The 24,497-nt window shown below is 33.7% G+C and overlaps 1 protein-coding gene across 1 annotated transcript; it reads right to left on the bottom strand.

Annotated features, from left to right (window-relative positions):
- Positions 1-2,339: 2,339 nt before the first annotated feature.
- Positions 2,340-20,793, bottom strand: LOC108322998 (myosin-6). Its single transcript, XM_017555319.2, has 39 exons — positions 20,346-20,793; positions 18,190-18,318; positions 17,741-17,884; positions 17,459-17,604; positions 17,220-17,376; positions 17,034-17,092; positions 16,777-16,936; positions 16,336-16,485; positions 16,102-16,238; positions 15,875-16,021; positions 15,675-15,776; positions 15,244-15,301; positions 14,317-14,418; positions 13,204-13,241; positions 12,996-13,122; positions 12,709-12,879; positions 12,497-12,628; positions 12,269-12,378; positions 12,134-12,194; positions 11,631-11,808; positions 11,323-11,528; positions 11,078-11,197; positions 9,513-9,611; positions 8,997-9,209; positions 8,731-8,870; positions 8,447-8,561; positions 8,316-8,360; positions 8,150-8,230; positions 7,887-8,057; positions 6,530-6,685; positions 6,255-6,443; positions 5,938-6,063; positions 5,750-5,820; positions 5,538-5,637; positions 5,362-5,418; positions 3,655-3,711; positions 3,128-3,208; positions 2,956-3,038; positions 2,340-2,782 (listed from the first exon to the last, which is right to left on the bottom strand). The coding sequence occupies exons 1-39, from the start codon at positions 20,346-20,348 to the stop codon at positions 2,668-2,670; spliced, it is 4,536 nt and encodes a 1,511-aa protein (XP_017410808.1). The 5' UTR covers positions 20,349-20,793; the 3' UTR covers positions 2,340-2,667.
- Positions 20,794-24,497: the final 3,704 nt, after the last annotated feature.

Raw genomic sequence — 24,497 nt, 5'->3', positions numbered from 1 at the left:
TTTTCCCTTATGTAGATGTGAACTAATTAGTAAAACATATATAATCTTACAATCGGTGTCATTTTCATAACTTGTGTTTGTTTTTCCTTATCATTCATTTCTGCGATTTTCTTGATGCTTGCAAAACTCTTTATCCTCGTGAAATTAAGCTTGAACATCATCTATGATGGTCCAACTCGAGAAATTTCATCGTTTATGAATGATAAATTGTCGATAGCATGTCGACCAATATGAAAACTTTTTTGATAGATGTAATGTCTAATCTTTTTCCATTGGCTCATGTAATTTTCGCATTTCTCTAATTCAATGACAAGAAATTATTACAGACAATTGTGGTTGGCTGAACTTCATCGGATCGATGGATAGTATTTAAGACTTGTCGACATTTGTTTCCCATAATCATTTTCTGTCTAAATATTAATAGGAACATTCTCTTCCAATAAATCTTTAAAAAATTGTACATGTTATCATAATTTTAAAAATATATAAGTCAACAAATTTAACTACGTCATAATGTCATCATTGACAATATAAATTGTATCAGTTAATAAGACCAAAATTCAGTCCTCATAATTTAATATCTGTATTTGAAATCTTCATTAGAATCGTTAAGTCATCCCATAAACAAATTGTTGATCACTTCTAAGTAATGTGTATCGATGGCTAGTATGATATTTTTTTAAAAGAGAATCTTCAAGAAATACATAATATTAGTTAAGATCCAAGGATAAGTAAATAATTAATTAAGACTTATAAAATACACTTTTCACCATGAAAAAACTTACTCAATTCTGAAGGTTATATAACAAGAAACCCTAGAAAGAAATCATACCGAAGTACTTTTGGTTAGAACAATTAGTGTATGACTTAATTTCTTTACATGAAATAAGCATGTTAGTGGTGATGTTACAATAAAATGAATGAGATTAATCTATAATATAGTGAATAAAAATTGATGATAATATGGAGGGAGTTTGAAGAAGTAAAGATGGTAGGATAGTGAGCGATATAGAAGTTATAGGTAGAATAGGGGGAGGACCTTGAAGGCAATGGGAATGGACGAAAATGTTGGTAGCATTTGAGGGGAACCTCGTGGAACAACAATGGTGGACCAAAATCTTAACCTAGAACAAACCAACTCTTTTCATTTGTTCATTGACAACAAAGCTTATCCAAATCCAAAAAATCCAATGTGGTTGATCTTAATGCCCATCATTGAGACCATCAGTTTATACAATAAGAATAGTTAATGAAATTTAGCCATAGGGTGGTCCAATTGAATAATGGTCCCAAACCCTTTGTTGGGGCAGAGCTACTAGGGTTGCAACCCTTGCGCCAGCACAATAGGGGGAAAATTTTGGGGCCAGAGCCATGTGAATTCCAAATGGGTTGGCCGAAAAAAGTTTCAATCCAAAGACTTTTTCATAATTAGTTTTTCAAAAATTAAATGTGCAGATTATTGTAGCAAACATGTTTTACGTCATCAAACGGATTCCTTTCATTAATTTTGTGTTGACTCCCTAACAGGGGAAAAACGTGGGCTTGCACTTTCCTTACAAATAAACAACACGTAAACAAATCAACCCACTCCACCATTTCGTTTCAACTATGCAATCCAAAAATTATGGGAAAAATTCAAATTCCATTCTCAAGTTTTACATAATTTCGTTTGTATGGTTTTACATATTTTAGGTGAAGAGAAGTTTTACATATTTTACGTTAACAGTATATAAAAAATTAAGTCTTTGAAATACTATTACATATGGCCACACCTTAAACCCTGAAATTGAGTTATCTTTTAGTTAAACCCATTTGTTCTTTTTTATTTCCAAATCAAGTTTTTACTTTTAAGTCATGATTTGACCATATTTTGTTTGTTAATGTACGAAGGTCATCCGGGATGAAACACTGGGTAGAAGACAAATAAAATAATAGAAGGGCAATCTCAAATAGTTCATTTTAACGTGAGATGGACAAAAATATCCATATAGATATGTAAATAACAAAACACAAAAAAAAAAAAAGCTTTAAAAATAAATCACTTGAATAAAGCACAGTACAGTTTGAAGTACTCTTCAATAACAGCTATAGTACAGTTAGGCAACTTTTCATCAGAATGTACAAAAAGAGGCTATTTAGTACATTTAATGATGCATGGTGACTAACCTCTTTTTACATGAAATTTAAGATATCTCTGCTAAGGATGACGTAGAAAATGTCACCTCCAGAAGTTACTAGCAACGTGACACTATGACGCTAGAGTTCAGATTCTAGGATATACTAACATGCAAGTGTTTCTATATAACAAAGTCAAAAATTATAGTGAGCTTGGTCCCACAGAACAAAAGAGTGAAATGCTTAAATTCATCAGAAGGATAAGAAAAGAGGCAAGGAAAATACAAGGCAAGCTAACTGATGCTAAAAATATCCCTTGCCCTATTATCAACTAACATTTTACAATTGAATGCTTAACAAAAGAATGAAAAAATAAATTTACATAATGCAGGGATATGACCAAAAGGGTGTCAAGTTTTTCTTTTTTTCTTTCTAGTGTAGAGAGAATAATTGAATGGCATTTACAACCAACAATGGCAAGGACCAACAACTGATTTTGTTGTCAGGCTTGAGAAGACAAATTTAGAAGGAGGTATACTAAGTTTTATCCGCCTACTCGTTCAAAAATTGGAAGGCTGGATTTTCAAGAAGCTCATCCGCTGGTTTCATGTCTGAGAAGTCCTTCTCTTGCAGTGATGTAGAAAGATCATCCACTGAGAAGGGGATGCTGTAAAGAAGCAAAAACCGCTTGTTGAACATGTAACATATTTCTTGTGAATAAAAGTTTATTAATTTACTTGACCTTATTTTGATTATCCAATATAATCAAAAGATCATATTTCCCCACTACACAGTTTGTATTCTAATGGCAAAAGTACATGTTATTAAGAGAGCTCTCACCTAGAACTGTCATCCAACAAGAAAGAATCACTCTGAGCATTATTGGAGTCCTCAGCCATTAGCATCCTCATGCTTGAAAGCACCTGGAGGGAGATTTGAGCGCATTAGTCAAGCATGTACAATTTCAGCAATTACTTTTACTTTTTTTTGGAAAATATACACACAAACTTACATCTGGAGATACACTTCGAGTATTGTAGTTACCATCCCAGTAAAGTGTACATATTCTGTATAGCTGTTGAACACTCAAGATCTGGAAAAGCAGAAGATAAGGGGGAGAAAAATGTAAAGGAAAAGACATCAAAGAAACATATACACTATAAAAGACATTTACAGTTAATCAGCAAAAAACGAGAACAAAGAAAACATGCTTGAGACCATGCATGATGCACATATCAATATCCCTAGTCTCCTTTATCCACCCGTTACAACAACTAAAGCATCTGAATTTCAGTCCTACAAGTAACCTCATTCACTCCCCTGGTTGAACAAACTAACAACCTGGGCAACCATGTCAAAAGCTACTAGAAGAAACAGACAAGTGAATCCATAGACAAGCCATGGGTTAGGTGCGATTTCCACCATCACCACTCAGCTACCCAGGTGCTTGCATCTCCAAAGTTCAAAAAAAAAAAAAAAAACTCCATAGACAATTACATCATTCACTCACACGAAAGTTTGAGATGGATAAAGACTTACAGGACATAAATCGTTGATGATTTCATCGTAGGAAATCCTGTACTTCTGATGAATAACCTGTATATAAACATAGACAACAATCAAACAAGATGGGAACAATTAAGACAATCACTTCATATAAAAGACATATTCATGAAGAAAAGAAAATACAATAAGTAGTCTTGTCTTATTCAACATATTTATTCCAAGCCTGTTGCAAGAAGGTATAATGTTTATCTCTTGAAGTTAAAACTCGTGATGTGCACGGTTATAAACAAGTATGGTTAGAGTTTCCAATGGTTACCGTGAAGATATTTAAGGAAATATTGTTAATATATTTGGTATGGTCATGGAAATAATGTTTATTTGGGTGTATCACGTTTTCAAATCTATCCTGCTCAACAACATCCGCTGCATCCAATGGATTTTTGGCCATGCCATTGGATTTTTCTTTGCTGTTTTTGGCAGCTGCACTTGGTTTGTTCTGCCCTTCTCCTAGCTTGGTGACTAGTTTGGCGGCTGCACTTGATTTGCTGCACCCTTCTACTTGTTTTGCAACTACGCTTGGGCTGTTACATCGATCTTCTTCTTTGGCTATCGTGCTTTAATTACTATACTTCTCTCCTTGTTTAGTGGTTTACTTGGTTTGTTGTCCTTTCGTTGTTTGGTGGTTGTGCTCAGTTTCTAAATTGTTGCCCCAACCTCAATGTTCAGGGCTTGCTTGTTTTCTATTAAAAGAAATAGCTTTAATTGTAGCAAGCTTAGATCTTAGTAAAATTTAGCTCGTGTGGGTTGCAAGATATTGTGAGAAATACTGTTGAGATATATGGTATAATTAGGGAAATATTTTCCATTTATTAATTAGAAAAAGTCTGCTATCTTTTGTTAGATCCCTTCACAAGAATAAGCAAAACACGATAGAAATCAGAAATGCAGTTTCCCACAAATGTCTCAAACACCAGCATCCATAGGAGAGAACACCTCCTCTACCACAAGGCTTAACTTGTTCAAAACTATCTTTCTTCCTAACTCCCGAACCTTCTCCATAACGGAATAAAAGGCTTTGCTTTAGAAAGCCTTCGCCCTCTACCCCAGCAGCTGCAAAACAACTCACTTAATTTTTACATTTCTTTCTATAGTAGATTTTCCATGTCTCTTCTTATTCTCCTTTCTATCATCTTTCCATTATTTCTGTCGCTAAAATGATTCTAATTCCTAAATCCACAGGATTGATTCTCTTGGTCTTGTATATAATACAGTGTTGTTCTCATGAAATAGAGCATATTGCATAGATCCCTACGGATTTGATGAATAATCCATGTATTTCCAAAACCTGTCTTATGTGTTCATCCTGTTTGCTTATGGTTAAATTTAAATCTATCTGATCAAGTCTCCAAAGGGAATTGTTGGGGGATGATTTTCTTTCTAGAACCAATATAAGAAGCATTTTTTACCAATACAGTAGTTACTTCAAACATGGAAAAGCATTTAGAGATAATCTTGATCTAAAAATAAAAGCACATGTCTTCTGTCCTTTATTTTTGCCAGATTTATCCTGTTACTATAACTAATCATTTCATGAAACTTCCATATTTTTTTTATAAGGTAAAAACAAAAGAAATTGCAACAGAGAATCATCATTTACCATAAAAATAATGAACCACCGGCAAAATGTGAGCACATTAAAACCGTGAAAAGATTCTAAACTGTCAAATGGTAAACCCTTACCAAGAATCCAACAGCCTGTCTTATGTGCTTAAGTTCATCCCATGATGATCCTGCATACTGCAAATTTGTGCTCTAGGCAATTAGTAGGAGCTTTTACTAAAACGTGTACAGCTCAAAAGGACGTCGAAACAATAACTTGAGAGAAACACTTTACGGTTAAAGAAAAAACAGTTTACCTCTTCCTTTGCTTGGCAGCACCACAGCTCTAATTCAGCTAATCCAGCTTTCACATATTCCCCGTTGCTGAATGTACAACAATCACGTCGAAGAAGAAGACTGTAATCATTTGAGAAAAAGAGGTGTTAGCCTTTCCACATTTCAAGGAAAAATAAAACAATTATGATGCAAAAAGAAAATGTTCAAATAGATTTATGCAAAAACTACTTACCTATTGAAAAGTTGCACATTAATATATGAGAATGTCTGACTGAAGATCTTTTGAATAAGAACTGATGGCACCTGAAACAGAAAAGGAATATACCACATTTTAGCAATTTTCAGAGATAAAACGGAGGTGGCTAACAGAGGTAATTGCTCGGTAATTAGAAGTCGATAAATAGAGATTTATCTTCGTACAAAGTTCTCTTTCAATGTACAGAGGAGGGTATTTAGGGATTCAATAGTACTCTGCCAGTGAACCATTGGGGAATCTTTAGCTAAGGATCGGCCAGAACGTAACCCTCCCTTTGAAGTTCTTGGTGCCTAAAATCAACATGAGATTTGCACAAGGAAAATGAAGAAAGAAAAATATACAACAAAGATAATATTAGGCCCATAATCATTGGGAATTTCTAGAAAATATATCTGGTAAACAATTATAACTACATGAACGAGATATATAGGTTGTCCAGGAAACTTGAATTAGAACAATTGATAAATAGATTTCAACACACCTGGATGCATAATGCAAGGACCGCAGTTAAATCCTTCTTCAAATTATCCCGAATGATGCCATATATTTTCTCCAAATACGCTGTCAACTGCTGCTTGAAAAGCAAGGCAGGGTACTTAGCTTCTACCTTGCGTACAACATCGGATGGAGGGGCAGCAAGGTTGGCAGAAGAAGGGGATGAAAGAAAACTCTGCAATTTACCCTTGAATTAATCATTATAATATTCAAGTGTTAGATGAAAACCAGTTTGAATACAGTTTAAGAAATATCCATTACCATAGTCATTCTTCCAAAGAGAGATGTTGGATTAGGTGGTTTTCTAACTGGGGTAGCATTTGTTGAACTCCCAGATTTAAGACTTTGTTCAAGTAAAAACAGTAACGCAGATGTATTCGACAGCCAGTAGGCCATATGATCATTGCCATCTTGATTCTGTATGGTAAGAAAGAGTAAGGAAGAAGAAAGCCAAAAATTTACTTTTGAAGAGTGGTCTAACACTTTTGTTAACAAAAACACAATTAATATTGAATATAACAAAAACTAGATTCACACCATTTAACATTACAGTACCCACAAAATAATTTATTGCTCCATGAACAATACAAACAGATTCATAAAGACATAAAGTCTACAAAGAAATGGAGGGGAGGATAACTACAACAATAAACTATTAAACTGCCAGTAATTTCACAGAAACAATATCCTGGAACGAGAATTAAACTAAAAACCGAGACAATCCTTCCTCCAATACAATAGTTGTTAACTAATAATGAACATTACACTCCACTAGACTGCATATTCAATAATTTTTGTAATAGACCACATTAGAATTATCGGCATAATTATGATGTGCAGTGAGAATCTAAAAGAGTTTTCCCTAGGCTGCATTAATCCATGAAACACCCTCATCAAGATGAGGAGTTGATGACAAAACAATCTTTTCAATATAAGTACGATTTTTCTCACTAAAATGCACTTGCTTTCCCTGGCCTCAAGTTTTCAATTTTTGGATTATCTAGCTGAAGCTTCTTTGTACCCAGAAACATTGAGTTATTACTTCATTTTGTTGACAACTCAATTTTAGTGGTCAGGCTTCCTGCAGATTTTAACATCTTTAGCAGTTCTAGATCTTCAAACCTACATTTCTAACAAAACCTACTCTAGTTTAAAGCATTAAAAAAAATACATTATTAAAATGGCCACTGAAAGTGATCAGTTTCTGTTTGAAATATTAAATCAATTAGGGATATGACTAAAATTATATTAGTGGGTTCAAACTTTACCTTTCAAGTCGGTGTTAAAATGTTAAATTAAATTTAAAGTCTACTAATATGGTATCAATTAATCTCAACGAATTTTGTTGGGCCTATCATGTCATTCATATTTTGCTCCCCTCTATTCTCATGCTTGAAATGTTAAAATTGTAGAATACAAGTGAGTACAAATCTTATTTTACAGAAATCGAGTTAAGTTTAAAGTTTATTTTCTAAGAGTTTCTTATTAACTAGTTAGTTTTATTGGTTATGGAAGAAAGAAAGAAATCTCCATTTTGTGGTAATGCATAATCCACAGCACATATCATCTCATTATCATGTGCCACAAAATATAATTTAGACTAATGTAATTACACTACCTCAATTTCAGAACCAATCATTTGGATCAGGCGATCAAATACACTGGTTCTTTCAGCTTCAAAAGATTTCCAGTGGAGAAGACACTTGTAAATGGTGAATGCAGCAATGGGTTTTCCATGACTGAAGCCAATATTTTTCATAACACAGTTAACAAGTGAATCAACACTCTCCTACAGTAAACAAGAGTTTACGTGAGAATGATATTTTTGCATGAAACACCACGACAATAAACAGAATTAAGTCCCTAATTTTAAGTACATACATGTTGTCGTTCAATGTAAGATCTCCTCAGTTTGAAGTCAGATTCTGTACCAAATTGTTTCACAGGCGTAACAAATGTATCCTGCAAAGGTCACTCAATTTATACTCCATTGAAAACGGTCAAGTGTTACAGAAGGCACACAAAAACAGTTGAAAAGAATACTTACAACAGGTTTCAGCTCTTCTGCCACATGGTGACCATTTTCTAATTTCTGCATAAAAAAATGTCATTATTTCAATAGATGTATATTTACATTGAGAGCATGAGAACTTGTATACCTTAGCTACAATAAATTACCTCGTCTACTGGGGAAGACAGGTGTTCTGCTATTGTTTTCACAGATGAGTTTAGTAGTGATTGTTTCTGAAGAATATGGTTTGCAGATTCCATGTCTATGAATTTCTCTTCAAGCCTATAAATAATAATTAAAGTAAAAAAATGGCCATGATGATAGAAACCCGTTACAGTAGAGCATGAACGATAACCTTTACAACTCAGGAGACAAAAAAAGGGTTTAAAACATCAAATGATGTCAATAAGATATTTATCTTAAATCAACAAAGTTTAATCACAAATACAACCTTTGCATAGCTGTCTTCAACTGGATTACTTTTGATTCCGCATCCAAAGCTTGCTTTAACCTTTCTTCACCAATTTTGCTAGCTTCTTCGAACTTTTTTTCTGTTTCATCAATTTTCTTTTCCAGTGAACTCACCATGTTCTGTAACAGAATTTATGAAGTACTATCTTAATAATACAATATGACAATATATCTTCCACAAAATGTATCAATATACAAATACTTTCTTGAAATGAAGCACAGATATCCATGCCATAACCACTTTACCTTGAGTTTCTCATTCTCACTACTGAGCTTCTCCAACAAAGCATGGTCAACAACTGGAATCTCCTGTATAACGGGAGCTCTCTCTGCTGCTATTTTTGTAGCCTCTTTCTCCTTTTCAAGAAGTAACTTAGTTTCTTTAAACTGAAGTTGCATCTCTTGCAAAGCAGATTGTAATCTTTGATTTTCTTGAGCTCTTGCTTCTTCCATGTCAACCTATGTGTAATAATGCAGGCTTAAGAAGCCTTTCAAGATACTAACTAAATAATATTTATCAATTTCTTACATCTTTCTCAGAAAATGCAGAAAAAAAGCTCCTTCTCATCAATTACACAAATCAATTTCACTCCAGTAAGAAAAGTTTCTAAAACAAGTATTGCTACGGTGCTAAAAAGCACACTACGATATTTTGCTATTATTAATTGGACAGGATCAATTCATGCAACGGAAAATTGCCAGTTGACCACATTAAAGTTGCTTTAGTTAGCAGCTAGTAAAGAAAAATCCATAGTATTTTACCCTCAAACGTTTTTCCAGCTGCAACCTTAATGTAAGGTCTTCAACTTGTTTTTCAAGCTTACTTTTGGCAGCTTGGAGAGCTCCTGTTTCTCTTGCAGCCTGCATAAAATTAAACATCTCAATCACTAAGTCTATTCACTTTTTTTCTGCATGCAAAATGTGTTTAAAATTGAGCTAGCACTTTTAAGGTTCAACAATCACATATAGTTGTAATCCTAACATTATCTCTTCATACAACAAAGTAAACCCAAACAATATATGCAGCCATACTGCTTGCTGAGATATGCAATCTGATTATAAATCTTGTTAGATGCAAGCATATAGTAGAGTTGGGACAAAGATGAATAAAGGTCCGCGGTTGAACTACTTTGGACTTTGAAGTATGATAACATTTTAAATTACTTAAAGCGAAGTATATGCCAGTGACATTAAAGGCAGTGAATAAAAACTACATGAAGGGGAAATTGAGTAATCAACAGCCTAAGAGGAATATTCAAATAATTCTACTTCTGAAGCTGAAGTTGAATCGAGAGTTTTAGTAGCATAATGGTGTCCCATGTTAGATTTTACTGTCATCCACATTTTCAGTGAAATTTTTCCTGGTGTAAAGCATCCATTCCTTTTTGGCCTTTAGGATTAATAGAGCCCTAAAATACGCCCAGTGCATCCTTAGATTAGCTCCCTCGTCAACATTTTATAAATTTCCTATTTGCTAACTAAACTCAAAATGAAAAGGCATATAGACTCACAGACAAGAACCAGAAAAGCTTTTGGGTAGAGTCATTTTACAATATCCCTACTATGCATGATATTTGACTGCATTCTGAAAAAGTTTTATAGGTGGTGAATGTTTAGTTTAAAGTTACAAAATGCTTTTGTGAATTTCAATTCATGAATGGAAAAGGAAAGATTTGTTGCTTCTGAAATAAAAGTATTTTTGAAGCTTTAATTCAAACAAGCATGAGTAGTTTGAGATACGAATATTAGATTAGATAACATTTTTCATAATCGAGGCTGTCAACTAGACGTTACCCATATCATAGATAAAATGGATCAAAGCAAAGTGGGATATTATTGGTTGTAGGCATAGAGTAGTGAAAATGAGAAATTTGCAGTAAAGGTAAAACCTCTGCTTGGAGGAGTATAATTAATGTAGCTTTACAATGTTGCTACATGAAGTGAAAATTTCGTGCAGGCTAATGAAGTTTTGTACAGTACTAAATGATTATGGGTTAGCTTAGAATGTGATGAGAGAACCATAACAAAGCTTTTATGTACAACTCAATTCTACATATCAAAACTCGACATTGTTTTTGATTGACTATGACTCAAAAGTAGTTACTTTCTACTTAAAGAACATTATACTACAAATTCTAAAGGGGATATGCCGCTAACCAATTGTCAATAGACCTATGAATTCCCTGAAATCTGAATTCAATTTCCGTAATAACTATTATCCTAGGTCCTATCAGTGATATGATATTTATGAGCTCACAAGTCACAACTTTCAAACATATTTTCATACATGGATTCAAAGGATTAAGGAGCAAAACATAAGTACATACCATCTTGAGCTTTCGCAACTCTTGCCGAGCAACTTTTCCTCTCCATGCACATTGTGTTGTAATTGCTGCCTTCTTTAGTTCGGTGAAATGAAGTTGTGCCAAGTATTTCTGGCAGTGGCTCTACAATAGACAATCATCAGTGTTGGAATAACATGCTATTTGAACCCAAAGTAAAAATGCCAAGCTCAGTAACAATGTTTTGCAATAGAATCCATGACCAGAAATAGTAAAAGTGCTCAAAATACCTGAATGACAATTGCTGCTTTAGTCCTCTTTCTAAAGTATAGCTCACAACGCGCAGCCATTCCCCTCATACCAGTCTGGACAGTGACAGCAGTAGCATACAAATCATTGTATGCCTTCCTAGCAATATGCATGCGGAAGCACCTCTGAATCACCAAACTAGAAGCCTCCTGCCGCATTTCCTCGTACACTTGCCGAGCAAGTTGTCCTGCAGTCAGTACAAAAGAAAGTCATCATACTTCACAAAGTACAAAATTTCTTCCCAAATCCAACCTATGAGCTAATATTTCAAGAAGCAATTAGCAGATACCTCTGCATGCAGTTTGAATCCTCAAAGCCGACAGACGAAGCAATATGAAACTTCGGCGTTGCAAATATGACCGAACTTTTCTCTGAATAATGCTTGCTGACCTTCCTAAGATTTCACTTCTACGGGTATCTAGTTCTGCCATCTGGCCAGCTCGGAGAAACACCTTTGTCTTACCAATCTGTGGCAATAACAAAGACCACTAAATTAGAAAAAGATAATTTAAGCCTTGTATCGCCAATATGCAATTATCTAATGCAATGGTGGATATCATTACAGTGAGTACAGATGAACATTAATAGCAATTCATTTTTGTATATGCTTGACAATCACATGCCTTAGGGATCATTCCTAAACCTAAACTACACCTCTTCCAAATCTACTGGCGATATAATGGTAGGAGTCAATTACACAAGGATGGGAGAAAAGGAAATGATACCACTTCCTCCAGTGGAAAGAAAAAGACTCCCAAAGGATAAAAGATTCTCTCACATAATAATAGTTACCTGACAACCTTCAAGTCCAACATTCTTTAGAATCCTCTTGCAAGCAGTTACCTCATCAGAACTAAAAATAAAAATACATAAAAAGGTAAGCACTTTCAGAATAATGACTAGTAAGAAGGATGACGATTCAGATACCTTCCATCCAATGCTTCAGGTGCAAGAAGACTAAATCGATCCACAAATTCATCAAAGGTTTTTCTTGTAGGATACCCGGCACAACTTATCCTAATTGCCTCCATAACTCCCTACAACCAAACGAACTATGCCAATAAGCATAAACTTGCACGATACCAGGTTTAACTTCTATTACAGTACAACAAATATTATCATAAAAGAAAAACAATAAAATACTAGCAGTCTTACCCCACAACGTAGTTGCAGCAAAACATTTTTATTCTCAAAAATTGCTGGCTTGAGAAGATTATTGGGTTTTACACAACGAATGTAATGTGGCTCAGTGGAACTGAGAGTTTCAAGTAAAGCTTGCAATTGTTGCTGCAAGACATACGAAGTGTTTTGTCAAACACATAGGTTAAGCAAGAAAGACAAAAAGAGTTGGTTTCCAAATAACCAACCTTAAATCGTGAGCCAATGGAGGAGAACTTTGATTGTTTTGAAGATTCCTCAGGTGAAGGAGGAAACAGACCCGATACAAAGGGGCATTTTGAAGCACAAAGAAGTGCCTGGTGCTCTGCAACCATATAATCTTTATTCTTGTCGAGGAAAAATTCAGTTTGATAAGTGACCTACAAATTACAGATTAAATCACATACAGCATTCCAGCATGTGTTTATATTATAAATGTATCTTATTTATTTACTTATTATATCTGGATCAAAAAATAACAATATAACCAACTTACATCTCCAGCATAATGGCAAATTGTAAAGTCACTACGTGATAATTTAGGCTTGCTAAACCTTTTATGGTTTTTGAAGGTCTGATACAGCTTTTGGGCAAAAGTTTCATTTGTAGATCTAGGAAACATGCTGCATAGAACAAAAACACAGCTATCAGAGCCTCAGTAAAAATAACCGATAGAATATGTGGGCTATCAGCATAAAATATACCAAGCTTCATCCAGAAGAGCAATAATGCCACCAGGTTTCTGCAAATGAATACAAGATAATTCAAGACTCAAAATAAATTTGTAATAATAAATTCACTAATAGCAACCTGCACAAAGACAACTATGATATCAGTGTGCTAAAAGAAACAATGGCAAAATAATGCATTGATAAAGTACATGATATTTTTCTATGTAAGGAATGCAATAAAAAAAGGTCAATTTGGATGAACTCAACTAGCAGTTATCATTTCGAAGGTAATTAGATTTACCTTTTCTGTTTCATTAAAAATTCAACCTAGTCCCTAAAACGACAGAAAAAACACATTCAATGTTTTCATTCATTTAAACCCCCATAAACAAAATACATTCTCCCTTTCATGTCTCATTTGCTTTCAGGGAAAATTTTCGGAAAATTTTCAAGCAGCTTCTTTCCACATCAACATATTTTCAAAATGATTCCCCTCATGTAGTGCTTCTTTCTCTATAACCTTGATTTGTATGTCCACCCACCAATGCAATATTTTAATGACAACACTTAGCTTATGCTCCACAAACCTATTGATTAGGTTTGCAACAGTTTGGACACAAGCCAGTTAAGACTTCCAGTATTATGTATAATAATAATTAGATTTACTAGAACAGAGTGTACCATTTAGGGACACTTCAATCAGCAATACCAACTATATCATTTCATCCACCCAAATTGACTCCTGAGGTTTACATCTCTTTATTTTTATATCACTTTGAATGATATATGTTAGAAAACTAGCTCAAGCAACCTAGGCTATGTCATGATATTTTATTTTCACTTAAGCTAGTACTAGTTAACATCTCACATACTGATATTTGATGTTATTCAGTTTAACTACTGTTAGAATGTAGTAACCAATATAGCAACAGAAACATCACTGACAATTTTAAGACAAGCTATGCCTCAATCAATGAAAATACACTACTGCAACGTCTGACCATAAGCCAATTTAATTTACCAATTATATTTCTGTACACCACCACAATTAATATATAATTTTTAACCGAAATGAATGAATATCTTTGACTTAACCAAGCAACCTACAAGAGACCAAGCCAAGGATTGCAGAGTCAGAAAGGAAACCTTTTCAATGAGATCCAGAATATCTTGATTGTCCACAAATTCAATGTAACTCCAATCAATTTCCTCTTTTTTGTATTCTTCTTGCTCCATTTTGAAAACATGCTGCAGAAAAATATATTTGGGCATTACAAGAGCACGAAAGTAAATTAAAAAAGAGAGAAAGATTATTGTTTGTTTCTTTTAGAAATTAGACTTTAAACTTAACTCAATCTTACAAAACTGACTTATAAAATAAAGTTTGCACCCATTTATATACTATAATTTAATGAAATATTTAGACGATGTAAAATCTCCAACACACACAATCATACCAAGGACTAAATATTTGTGGGTAGTTTGATAGCAGGTGCCACGATTTAATATTATCTTAAGGATCAAATATGTTCATATCCCTAAACTTGGATGCGAAATTGGACATCGTCTCTGTCCCAAACTTTAATACATTTTAGTCCCCAAACTTTAAAAATGAATAAATATCTCTTAACACAGTGACATTAGATTTTTTTTTTTAATGTTAAACAATGTTCCAGACTAGCATTTGAACTAGAATGTGTCAAACGGTGTAAACAACGCAGTTTGAAACTTCATTTGACAAGTCAAAAAAACATAATGCAATTGGGTTAGAAGGACTATATTTATTCATTTTTAAAGTTTGGGAACCAATCTGTATCAAACTTTTGGACATGAATGACTTCCAATTTTGCATTAAAGTTTAGGGACTTAAAACAAATTTAACCATTATCTTAAAAAGTAAACTTTAAGTTTAACTCAAATTTCATAAACTAACTCATAAAACAAGTTTTGCATTCACTTATATACTATAATTGATCAGATCTCTAGTTGATACAAGATTTCCAACAATTTCAAATATACAAGCAAAAGGTATTCTCAATTATAAAGAAAAAGATATCTCTTTCAACAACAAACCTGGTTAAAATGTTGCTGGAGCTTTTCATTGGTCAAATTAATACAAAATTGCTCAAAACTGCACGTACACATAACAACCAGGCATAACATACAGAATCAGCATCTTTACAATAAAAAAAAAAAGGTAGAACTACAGCTTATGTCTATAAGAAAGGAATGAAGAAGTAATGACATTTCCTGAAAATGTAGTTCAAACAGCAAACCAAAATAACAAATGGATTTATCACAAACATTGCTTGTACAAAACAAGTTTATAATGAACAAAGGATGGATCAATGGCATCACAAATTCAATCTAGCATCTTACAATGTGAAAACTAGTGGAGGAGAACATCATCGACTCCCAAACAATCTCTAAGTTTCTTGGCGAGAGTGTTCACATGAAAACTCACAGATGTTAGTTACACAACAAAAGGTGCGCCAATTACAAACCTGTTAGTCTTGAAACTCTCAAAACCATAAATATCCAGCACACCAATTAAGGATTTTGACTCAGGATCTTGCCCAATAGAATTATTAATTTTATCAACCAACCTACAGAACCAAGACACAAAATTAAAGAACCAGATTAACATGGTAACTGTAACAAGGTTCAAAAATATATATTTTTAGGAATCTTCTTACAGGCTTACCAATCAAACAATCTTGAGTACACAATCTTAGCCAAGGCATCTCGACTGAGTGCAGCAGCTTCTGGATCGAGCCATTTCGTAATTGTTTCATCTCTAGTAACAATTACTCGTTTGCAAAGAGAATCTTCAAGTGCCTTTACATCACACCTGAATAAAAATTATGAGTCAAGGTCAAAAGGTGGAAATGCAAAACCTTAAAACAGTGCAAGTGCACAATGCTTTCTCACATGAAAAGCTCAGCAGCAGTCTCTAGATGGAACCAAGATTTTTCATCTCTGGGCAAAGATGAGTCTACCTCCTTCCCTTTCTTAAATTCGACGTTCCCAAGATGTAAAATTGCAGCGACAACTTTAAAAATTGCATCCTAAAGAGCAATGCGGGAAAATGAAAAATGAAGCATTGAATCATGGTAAAGCTTTAGGAACCTGAAAACAAACATAAACAAAATCTCTATAAAGTACCTGCTCCTCAGAACTTATTCCAACAATATCCATTGCTCTCCTTGTATCCCTATATTCCTTAGATTCATCAAGCCCCTCTAACTCAAAGCAATTTGATTGATTCAGATAATGAAACATTCTTGGATTTCCTAATTTATACTTTTTAACATCCTGTCAGAAAGAGAAGACCAGGTAATTAGAAGCAACAAAGAAAAAAAAAACTGAGCACAAACTTACCTATAAATAACTTTGAAAACATTTTGCCAATGCAAACACATATCTTACAATAAAAAAACCATAAATGAGTATACATAATGATTATGAGTGTCAAGGAAATCAGCTCTTATATTCTATCAAAGTCCTTTATAAGTCAATTTTCAGACAGTTTTTTCCAATGGTAATTTACTTACAATTATGATTGAATCCGGAAACAAATTAATTTAAGAAAAATAGCCCCAGTACCTCAGGAGGGGCAGCACAGAGCATGTAGAAACAATGATAGTTCCTCTCTGGATCAGACACCTGGCAAACACGTGACCTTTCAAGCAGATAAGTCCTGATAGCAGCCCCTGATATTCTTCCCCTCTGGTCAAATTGAATCTCCACAAACTTACCAAAACGACTGCAGAAGTCACAGGTGAGAAAAAATAAAATAAGACAACATAGCAAGATAATTGCAATATAACTACATAAGCAGATAACTTACTATTATTTCCCACCTTGAATTATTGTTCCTAACAGTCTTTGCATTGCCAAAGGCTTCTAAAACAGGATTGGACTGCAAATCAATGAAGGGGAAACATAAGGGTAAAGTTGAATGAACAGAATTTACGATTGTAAGAAATTTAGATGCAGAAAAAAGGTTAACAAAATAAATCAGATTTGTAAATGCCAAATTCTCTTACCTCCAGGACCTTTTGCTCGATAGTTCTACCTTCAGCAGCAGCTCTGCCACCCATGTAAGCAAGATACCTCATGAGTAGCTTGGTACTTTCTGTTTTACCAGCTCCACTTTCACCACTAACCAATATTGATTGGCTGATTCCCTCATTTATCATAAGCCTAAACAAATACACAGTAATTAGTGTAGTCAGACTCCTAAACTGTTAGCACGATCCTTCTGCAGGAAAGATATGAAAACTACCTATATGCTGCATCTGCAACAGCAAAGGGATGTGGACTTAGCTCGCCAAAAGCTGCTCCTTTATATTGGGCCATCATATGGCTGTCATATAAATGCGGGAGCTTTATGAAAGGGTTCACAGCAATCAAAATATTCCCAGTGTAAGTCTGGAAGCAAAATATTAGTCAGCACTTATTGATGCAGCGCGAAAGTATTTAGACACTAACAAATGCTAAATGAAGGGAACTATTCCCCCCATGCATCAGACACACGCTTTGAAGAGCTGGAAACTGTAATGCATACATAAATTTCATTTATATCATATCTTGATCTCAGATTATCCAGGACTCCAGGTTCATGGAGGTATGCAAGCTTTGTCATATCATCCACTCCACTTGGTGGAACTTCGGTATCTTTATGATAAATACTGGAAGCTTCAACAACAACCTGCAAATTTCAAGACAAAAAAGGGTGTGTTAAAATTTCAGATATTTAAAACATTTGAGAGTTACAAATTTAGGATTAAATTAAAAAGGTATATCTATCATACAGAATAAAAATGTAAGACAAGAACAGACAGTTTAAAATGTTCAATAAGGCACATATCTTCATTAAACTGTGCTTCAAAGATTTGCACCAGTTATTCATGTTCGAGAAATCAAAGCACTCAAAATAAAAACGACACGTTCCCAAGAAAATGAAAATGCATTACTAAGGATTAGCTTTTAGCAAATATTACAAAGTACACTCACCGTCTTCCCTGAAGAACAAAGGACTTTAATTACTTCTCCTTTAACCTCCAAGACCTCACCATCTATCCAAGCCACGACAGGATCCTCCACCCAAATCTGGGACCCAACTATAGGATTGGCAGTAGCAGCCTACAATGAAGAGTATCACAACTTAACTGCACTAACTACAAAGAATTAAGTACCTATCAAATAATTGTTTACACATAATCAAATAACTAGAGTGAGACTCAAACAGTGGGTAAATGAAAAGTAAAATTCTCTCTTTTAAAGTCTTAAATTCCCCACAGTTGAAATATAAGTCTATACATGCAAACTAGAAATAGTAATACAACACAATTGCTAGTTTATTACAAAAATGTAAGGGTTCGCTGTTGTGAGAAAATATGTTTTTATCTTTATTTTCTATTTTCAATTTTAATTCACAAATATCACCTTGTTTTAGCTTTGCTTCCTGTTTCCAAAGTTTGCAAAGGAAAGAGCATGTTTAAACAACCTTTTTCCAAAATTTCGCATTAAAAAATAAAAAATGGTGTAAACAGTAAAAATGTTATTTTTTTATATTTGGTATACAAATCTTCGGAAACAAAAAAAAAAAGGAAACGAAAATAATAAGTTGGCCCTTTATAATTTTTTAATTAAAAGTAAAACAAGAAACATTTTCTCAAACCAGACATCCCCTGACTTTGCTGCAGAAAGTCAAAACAGGAATGACTCAACCAGCATGTAATGTAACCATTCCATAGTTTTCCTTAGACTGAAGTTGTAATATGGGTTTAGTTGAAACCCACATGGTCGAAAATGTAACTAACACCCCATTGTTAGAAACATTCAGCACTATTTCATTATGTGCTTGAAAAGACCACTGAAATTCTAGTTCTTCCTCACAGTTCATCTGTGTATCATAGCTTGTCTAGTTGCAAGTACAACAAGGAAGGATTCAAGTCAAAGGTGAAGCAAAAGAGAGTAGTTTTTTCATTATTGAAGGATTTGACATGAACTTTTTTCATTCGCACGAATTGTAAACTTGAAACCAAACATGCGCTTAACTACTTCCTATTGTGGAATAGCGTCTATGAAATTTTAATATTTCAGCAGTAGAAAATAATAAATTCAACGAAGGAGGTCAGTCAAAGTTGCTTGACTAACAGCAACATGAAAGGGCATGTTGCAACATAATTAGAAGAAAACATACACAACTACTATTGAACTCAATATTGATATTGACCAAAATATAAAACAATGCTAGTGAAATAGATGATAAACAAGCTAAAGATTCATGGATTAGTCAAACTTCTCAGATACTAAGGTAGGAAACACTAAAGAACTTATATTAACTGAAACATTAGTAACTCGGGAAACACTCAAAAACTACTATCATCCAATTAAATTTATTAATTGAAACTATAAACCAAGGAGGATAATAAGCAATAGCTACACCGCATAAATAGTAACAACATAGGAAAGGGAATAAACTAGTCTTCCTCAATCACGCAGACATGCACATTAACCCATTAACTACGCTGCTTTGAAGTGAAGCACCTACATTGTCATAATAAGGTCAGATCTACTCGATTAAGTTTACTCAACACAATAAACAGTAAGGTTTTGTTATAATTTTGAACCAAATTCAAAACAATCATTGCAAAATCATCTATGTCAATCAATGATACATTGCAAGAAATATAATGATAGCAATTTTGCAGTACTTAGTTCAGAACAGAAGATTCAGAAGATAGCATTCACAATAAGCTTATTTTTCGCTACAAGTCCAGTTAAAATAACAGAAAATTGAAATAGATTATGATCTTCCCAGATTTAGACCTTGCGGCGTCATGTTTCTTCAAAGAACAAAATTAACATAAAAAAAATATCCGCCATAGAATTAGACTCCAACAATGTCTGCTGGTAAAAACAACACATTCATAAAAACTAAAAGTAATCGGTTATAAGTAAAAGAATCGCCGAAACCTACTTTCTATGCTATAGCAGATCAGTCCACTAACATAGAAAAACAAGAACCCCAATTTCATTAACCAAAGAAAGAAAACAATCTCATTTCAAGAAAGTGAGCTTCACGTCACTGAAAGCGAATGGAGGACTTGAAATTGACTCCACCAAGACACCAGACAAAATGCAAATAAATGAGAAATGAATACCATTTCTGAGAGAGATCGGATCAAAATCTCAGCTTGCAACCCGATCTACTGCCAACACAGCCAACGGCTACTCCACCTATCAAAATGAAAGATCTTTCCCCTCCCCCTTCACCACCACTTCCACAAAAAGACGTGCTTTGCAACTCCAAATGCAGAAAAAATATATCTATATATTTATATATATGTCAACTGAAAGACAATGCGAAGAAAAGAAAACACGGAGAAGCTTAAAACCCTTCAACAAGACCAAAACTTTTGAAGAAGAGATTAAGCCCTGGTCTGCTGCGTTCAACGGCAGACCTTGCTTTGGTTATGGGTTTTATGTTATGCTGTGTTGTTTACACTCTCTGTTTGTAATATGTATTCTCTTCTTTTTGTTGCCTTTAAGGGCAAATAGTTTATAGTTTATTGGTAAAAAAAACAAAGAAGATGATGACTTTGGTGACATTTGTATTCAGAAGCACAGCATCGTAGGTAAATGAAATGTTTTCCAATGTGGGTGGCATTTCATAATTGCCCCTGATGTCGCTTTGAATTACGGTACCTTTGACAAACGTTATTGTGTCAATGTTACATTATAAAATCAAAATATTTGAGGCGCCTGTCTCGGTCGCCAATATCTTCGGATGCCACTTTAGTGGCCTCAATCCTCTTCTTTTGTCCTTACTTGCATGGATATTGTTTTCTTTTTTAATACCTATTTTGATTCCTGGGTTTATTAGATGTATTTAAATTGATTCTTCTTTTCTAAAAAATTCATAAACGTTCCATGTTTTGTAAAAAATAGTTCAAGTTGATCCTTTCTGTTTACGGCGTTAAAAATATTAACGGCAGAGTTGTTCCCCTGGTCAAAACTGAATGACCTGTCCAGTTAGTCATTGTGTGGCAAGCTCAGCCAATGAGAGACTACCACGTGGCAGTCCCCTTCCCACTCAAAACTGGAAGCTTCATCACACTTCTCCTTCTTCTGCCATCACTGTAACCCTTATTACCATTAACCAGTCATATTAAATATCGAACCATACTGCAGCCTTCATCGCAACTTCTCCTCATTACCTTTAGGTTAAAATCAATTCGTGATTTGTGGCTCATTGAAGGTACAAATCGAATTCCAGCAAAGAAGGCAATGAAATTTTGATGAGAAAAATTGGAGACAGTGAAGTTTTGCACTTGCGATTATATTGTATTATTATTCAGTTCTAAGCACAAACTGCATAGTGGAATCAATGTTGACATGTTAATGGATCTTTTAGTTTAAGTCCAAACCAGTTTATGAAAGAATGAGCATTTTAGGATCAGCGTGCTCCACTCCACCGGCTTCTTTCCCGTCGTGATAACACTGGCCTTCAGCACTTCACTTATGGTAATCCACATCATTAAGTTTTATTTTTAAAATCGACACCTCAATTCATTTCAGAGTGCCACGTAATGATAAATTGGACAACTCATTCAATAGTTGCCAGGAGAGCAACTCTGCCGTTAATTTTTTAACGCCGTAGGCAAAAAAGATCAACTTGAACTATTTTTTACAAAACATAAGACGTTTATGAATTTTTGAGAAAAAAAAACCAATTTAAACACATCTAATAAACGAAGGAACCAAAATAGGTATTAAACCTTTCTTTTTCTTTCCTTCAGCGGTAAAATTTCCAAATTTTTGTGTTGTGTTAGACTATATCAGATTAAATTAGGTGCAGAAGAAGTGATGGAATAAAAGGGTTACATAAAAATTGTTTTTTTTTATCAACACTGATGGGTACAAGTGATAACTATTTGTTTATTTTAAAAGTTCTAATCGTGGTAATGATTAAGAGAGAAATACTAATATTATCTACATTCAAGGCTTTGGGATATTATTTAATATATTCTATGTAACTAGTCATAGATGTTATGTTATCTATCATGAATGTTCAGTCTATAAATTCTAAGAATTCACATTGGAGTTGAAACAGTATGATATCATTAATGATAGACATCAATTTAATGATGTTTTAAACTGCATTAGCAACTTCATAATAATATACATAAATTTTGTTAAACTGTAGGTATAAATTAATAAAATTAGAAAAAGTTATAAGACCAAACTAATTATTTGACTCATTTGTCATTTTATCTATATTGAAGATTTTTCTTGACAGAAGAAAAAGACCTTTCAGCATTATGTGGGGATTTAAGGAGTAGAAAGAGCAAAAATTTGGGTGGTTGAGTCACACTGAAGACAGGTCCAAACCAGATGGAGTTGTTCTCTCAATTCTGTGTAGTAAGTAGTTTGCAATTCTGTGGAGAAAAATTCAGAAAATAACAAGTGGCTTCGTTCAACAACTGTTGCTTCCTATTTTCTTTGGATCTTACTTCTATTTTAATGTAGTATGAATGTGTTTTTTTAATGTTTAGCATCTTTTCACAGACTTTTGTAGGTCATACTTTAAAATAAAATGCACTGAATTAAAAGTAAAATGAATATCAAACTATTAGAGTACTGGGTACCGTATGGGTTTATCAGAAATAGTTAATTTATTTAAAGTGATCAAAATAATATTATAAAAGTGTGTGATTTCAACACGTGACATGAGTTATTTTTGTTAAAATATTTAATAAATAATTTATTTGAGAAATTTAGATAGTGTTGTAGTTGAAGCTTGACAAAAGTATGTTGTAGAAATTAAGGAAAAAAAATGTTTTTATGGAAAATTTAACCTAAACATAAAATGCCAATTCAAGGATATATTGGAACACGCATTTGCTCAGGAGTGTATTGTTTCTCTATCAATTGCTTAATTTAAAATTACGGTTCATTTAAGTAATTCAAATAAATCGAACTAAACAAAACATTAATCAATAACAAGCAAAATATTGCATAAAAAAAATAAGTAAAAGCTTTTGACTAATTTAGTGAGGTTGAGAACCAAAATTTGGCGCAGAACTAAAGTTTATAAATAAAATTAAACGGCAGTAGTGATTTTCAATACCAATGATTAATAATTATTAATGTTAAAGATCATATATATTTTAGATTTAGCTATATTTTGATCTTATTACATTTTCTTTCCTATCTTGCTTTACTTTTGCAATATTATACCTTCATTCACATGTTACCTTCATGAATATGAAGTTGACATTTTATTAAATATTAAATATCATTATGTAATTTATAGTTATACATAAAGAGATTTCTATCTTTTATATACATAATTCGTATTTTAATTTTACTATGAATTTTTTAAATAAAACTCAAATAAAATTAATAATTAGAAAAAATAGTGTTGATGCGTAGTGCGTGAATGTATGTGCGAATGTGTGCAAGTGTGTGGATGTGTGTATGTGTTATAATACAAACATTTAAAAAATGTGGACACTAAAATGCAACAACAAGTGTGTTTCTGCTTGATAAAATGATTAAAATATTCAATTTATGAATATTTAATAAAGACTAACTTTACACCATAATCATAATAAAATAAAGTAAAATTACAATTAAAAATTTACTTAAATGTTCATTAATTAATTAATGATTGTATAAATTAAAAGAATTACAAAATGTCAACAATAATGTTAGTCAAGAACCTCACCTTCTCCATCTCAGCCTCTACAAGTTTGGCCATCCACTTCCTCCTCTCATCCATATAGCACTTGCAATAAGGCATGATGGCAATACACCAAGTCATCATGACTTCTGTCAAATCCATGCATCTCTCTAGACAAACTCTCTTCAGTAACTCGAAATCATAAGGGCTGAGAGGAGAATCTCGGTAGGACAATCTAGAAAGATCCCTGAGGTTCAAAGGTGGAGGAGAAGAAGCGCCATTAGGGGAAGCTCCTCCCGAGGTCCTTGACTCTCTAAGATTCTTTTCAGCACAAGGACCCTCATCATGATTCCCACCAGTTATCTCTTCAACAGTCTCCTCCGACACATCACCTATAGTTAAGTCCACCACTTAAGGAGGAGGTACGCCCTTCTTAGAATGCTCCTCACGAGTAGGAGCGATGGCAGAATTCAGGACCGACGATGTTGTGGCTTTTTGAGTAATGTTTAGTATGTGCAAGTGTGTGCGTGTATGAATGTGTGCATGTATGTGTTATAATACAAATATTTAAAAAATGTTGATACTCAAGTGCGACAACACCTATGTTTCTGTTGGGTAAGATGATTAG

This window comes from Vigna angularis, chromosome 2 (assembly GCF_016808095.1).
Source record: "Vigna angularis cultivar LongXiaoDou No.4 chromosome 2, ASM1680809v1, whole genome shotgun sequence".
In the NCBI taxonomy this organism is placed as follows: Eukaryota; Viridiplantae; Streptophyta; class Magnoliopsida; order Fabales; family Fabaceae; genus Vigna; species Vigna angularis.
This window is presented reverse-complemented; position numbering and strand designations above follow the sequence as displayed.

Excerpts from the sequence above, each read along its gene's own strand:
- LOC108322998 (XM_017555319.2), bottom strand. Across the intron at positions 17,093-17,219 it reads TCGAGCAAAAGGTCCTGGAG|TCCAATCCTGTTTTAGAAGC; the intron begins GTAAGAGAATTT and ends ATTGATTTGCAG. Across the intron at positions 16,239-16,335 it reads GAATAAGTTCTGAGGAGCAG|GATGCAATTTTTAAAGTTGT; the intron begins GTACTTTATAGA and ends ATTGCTCTTTAG.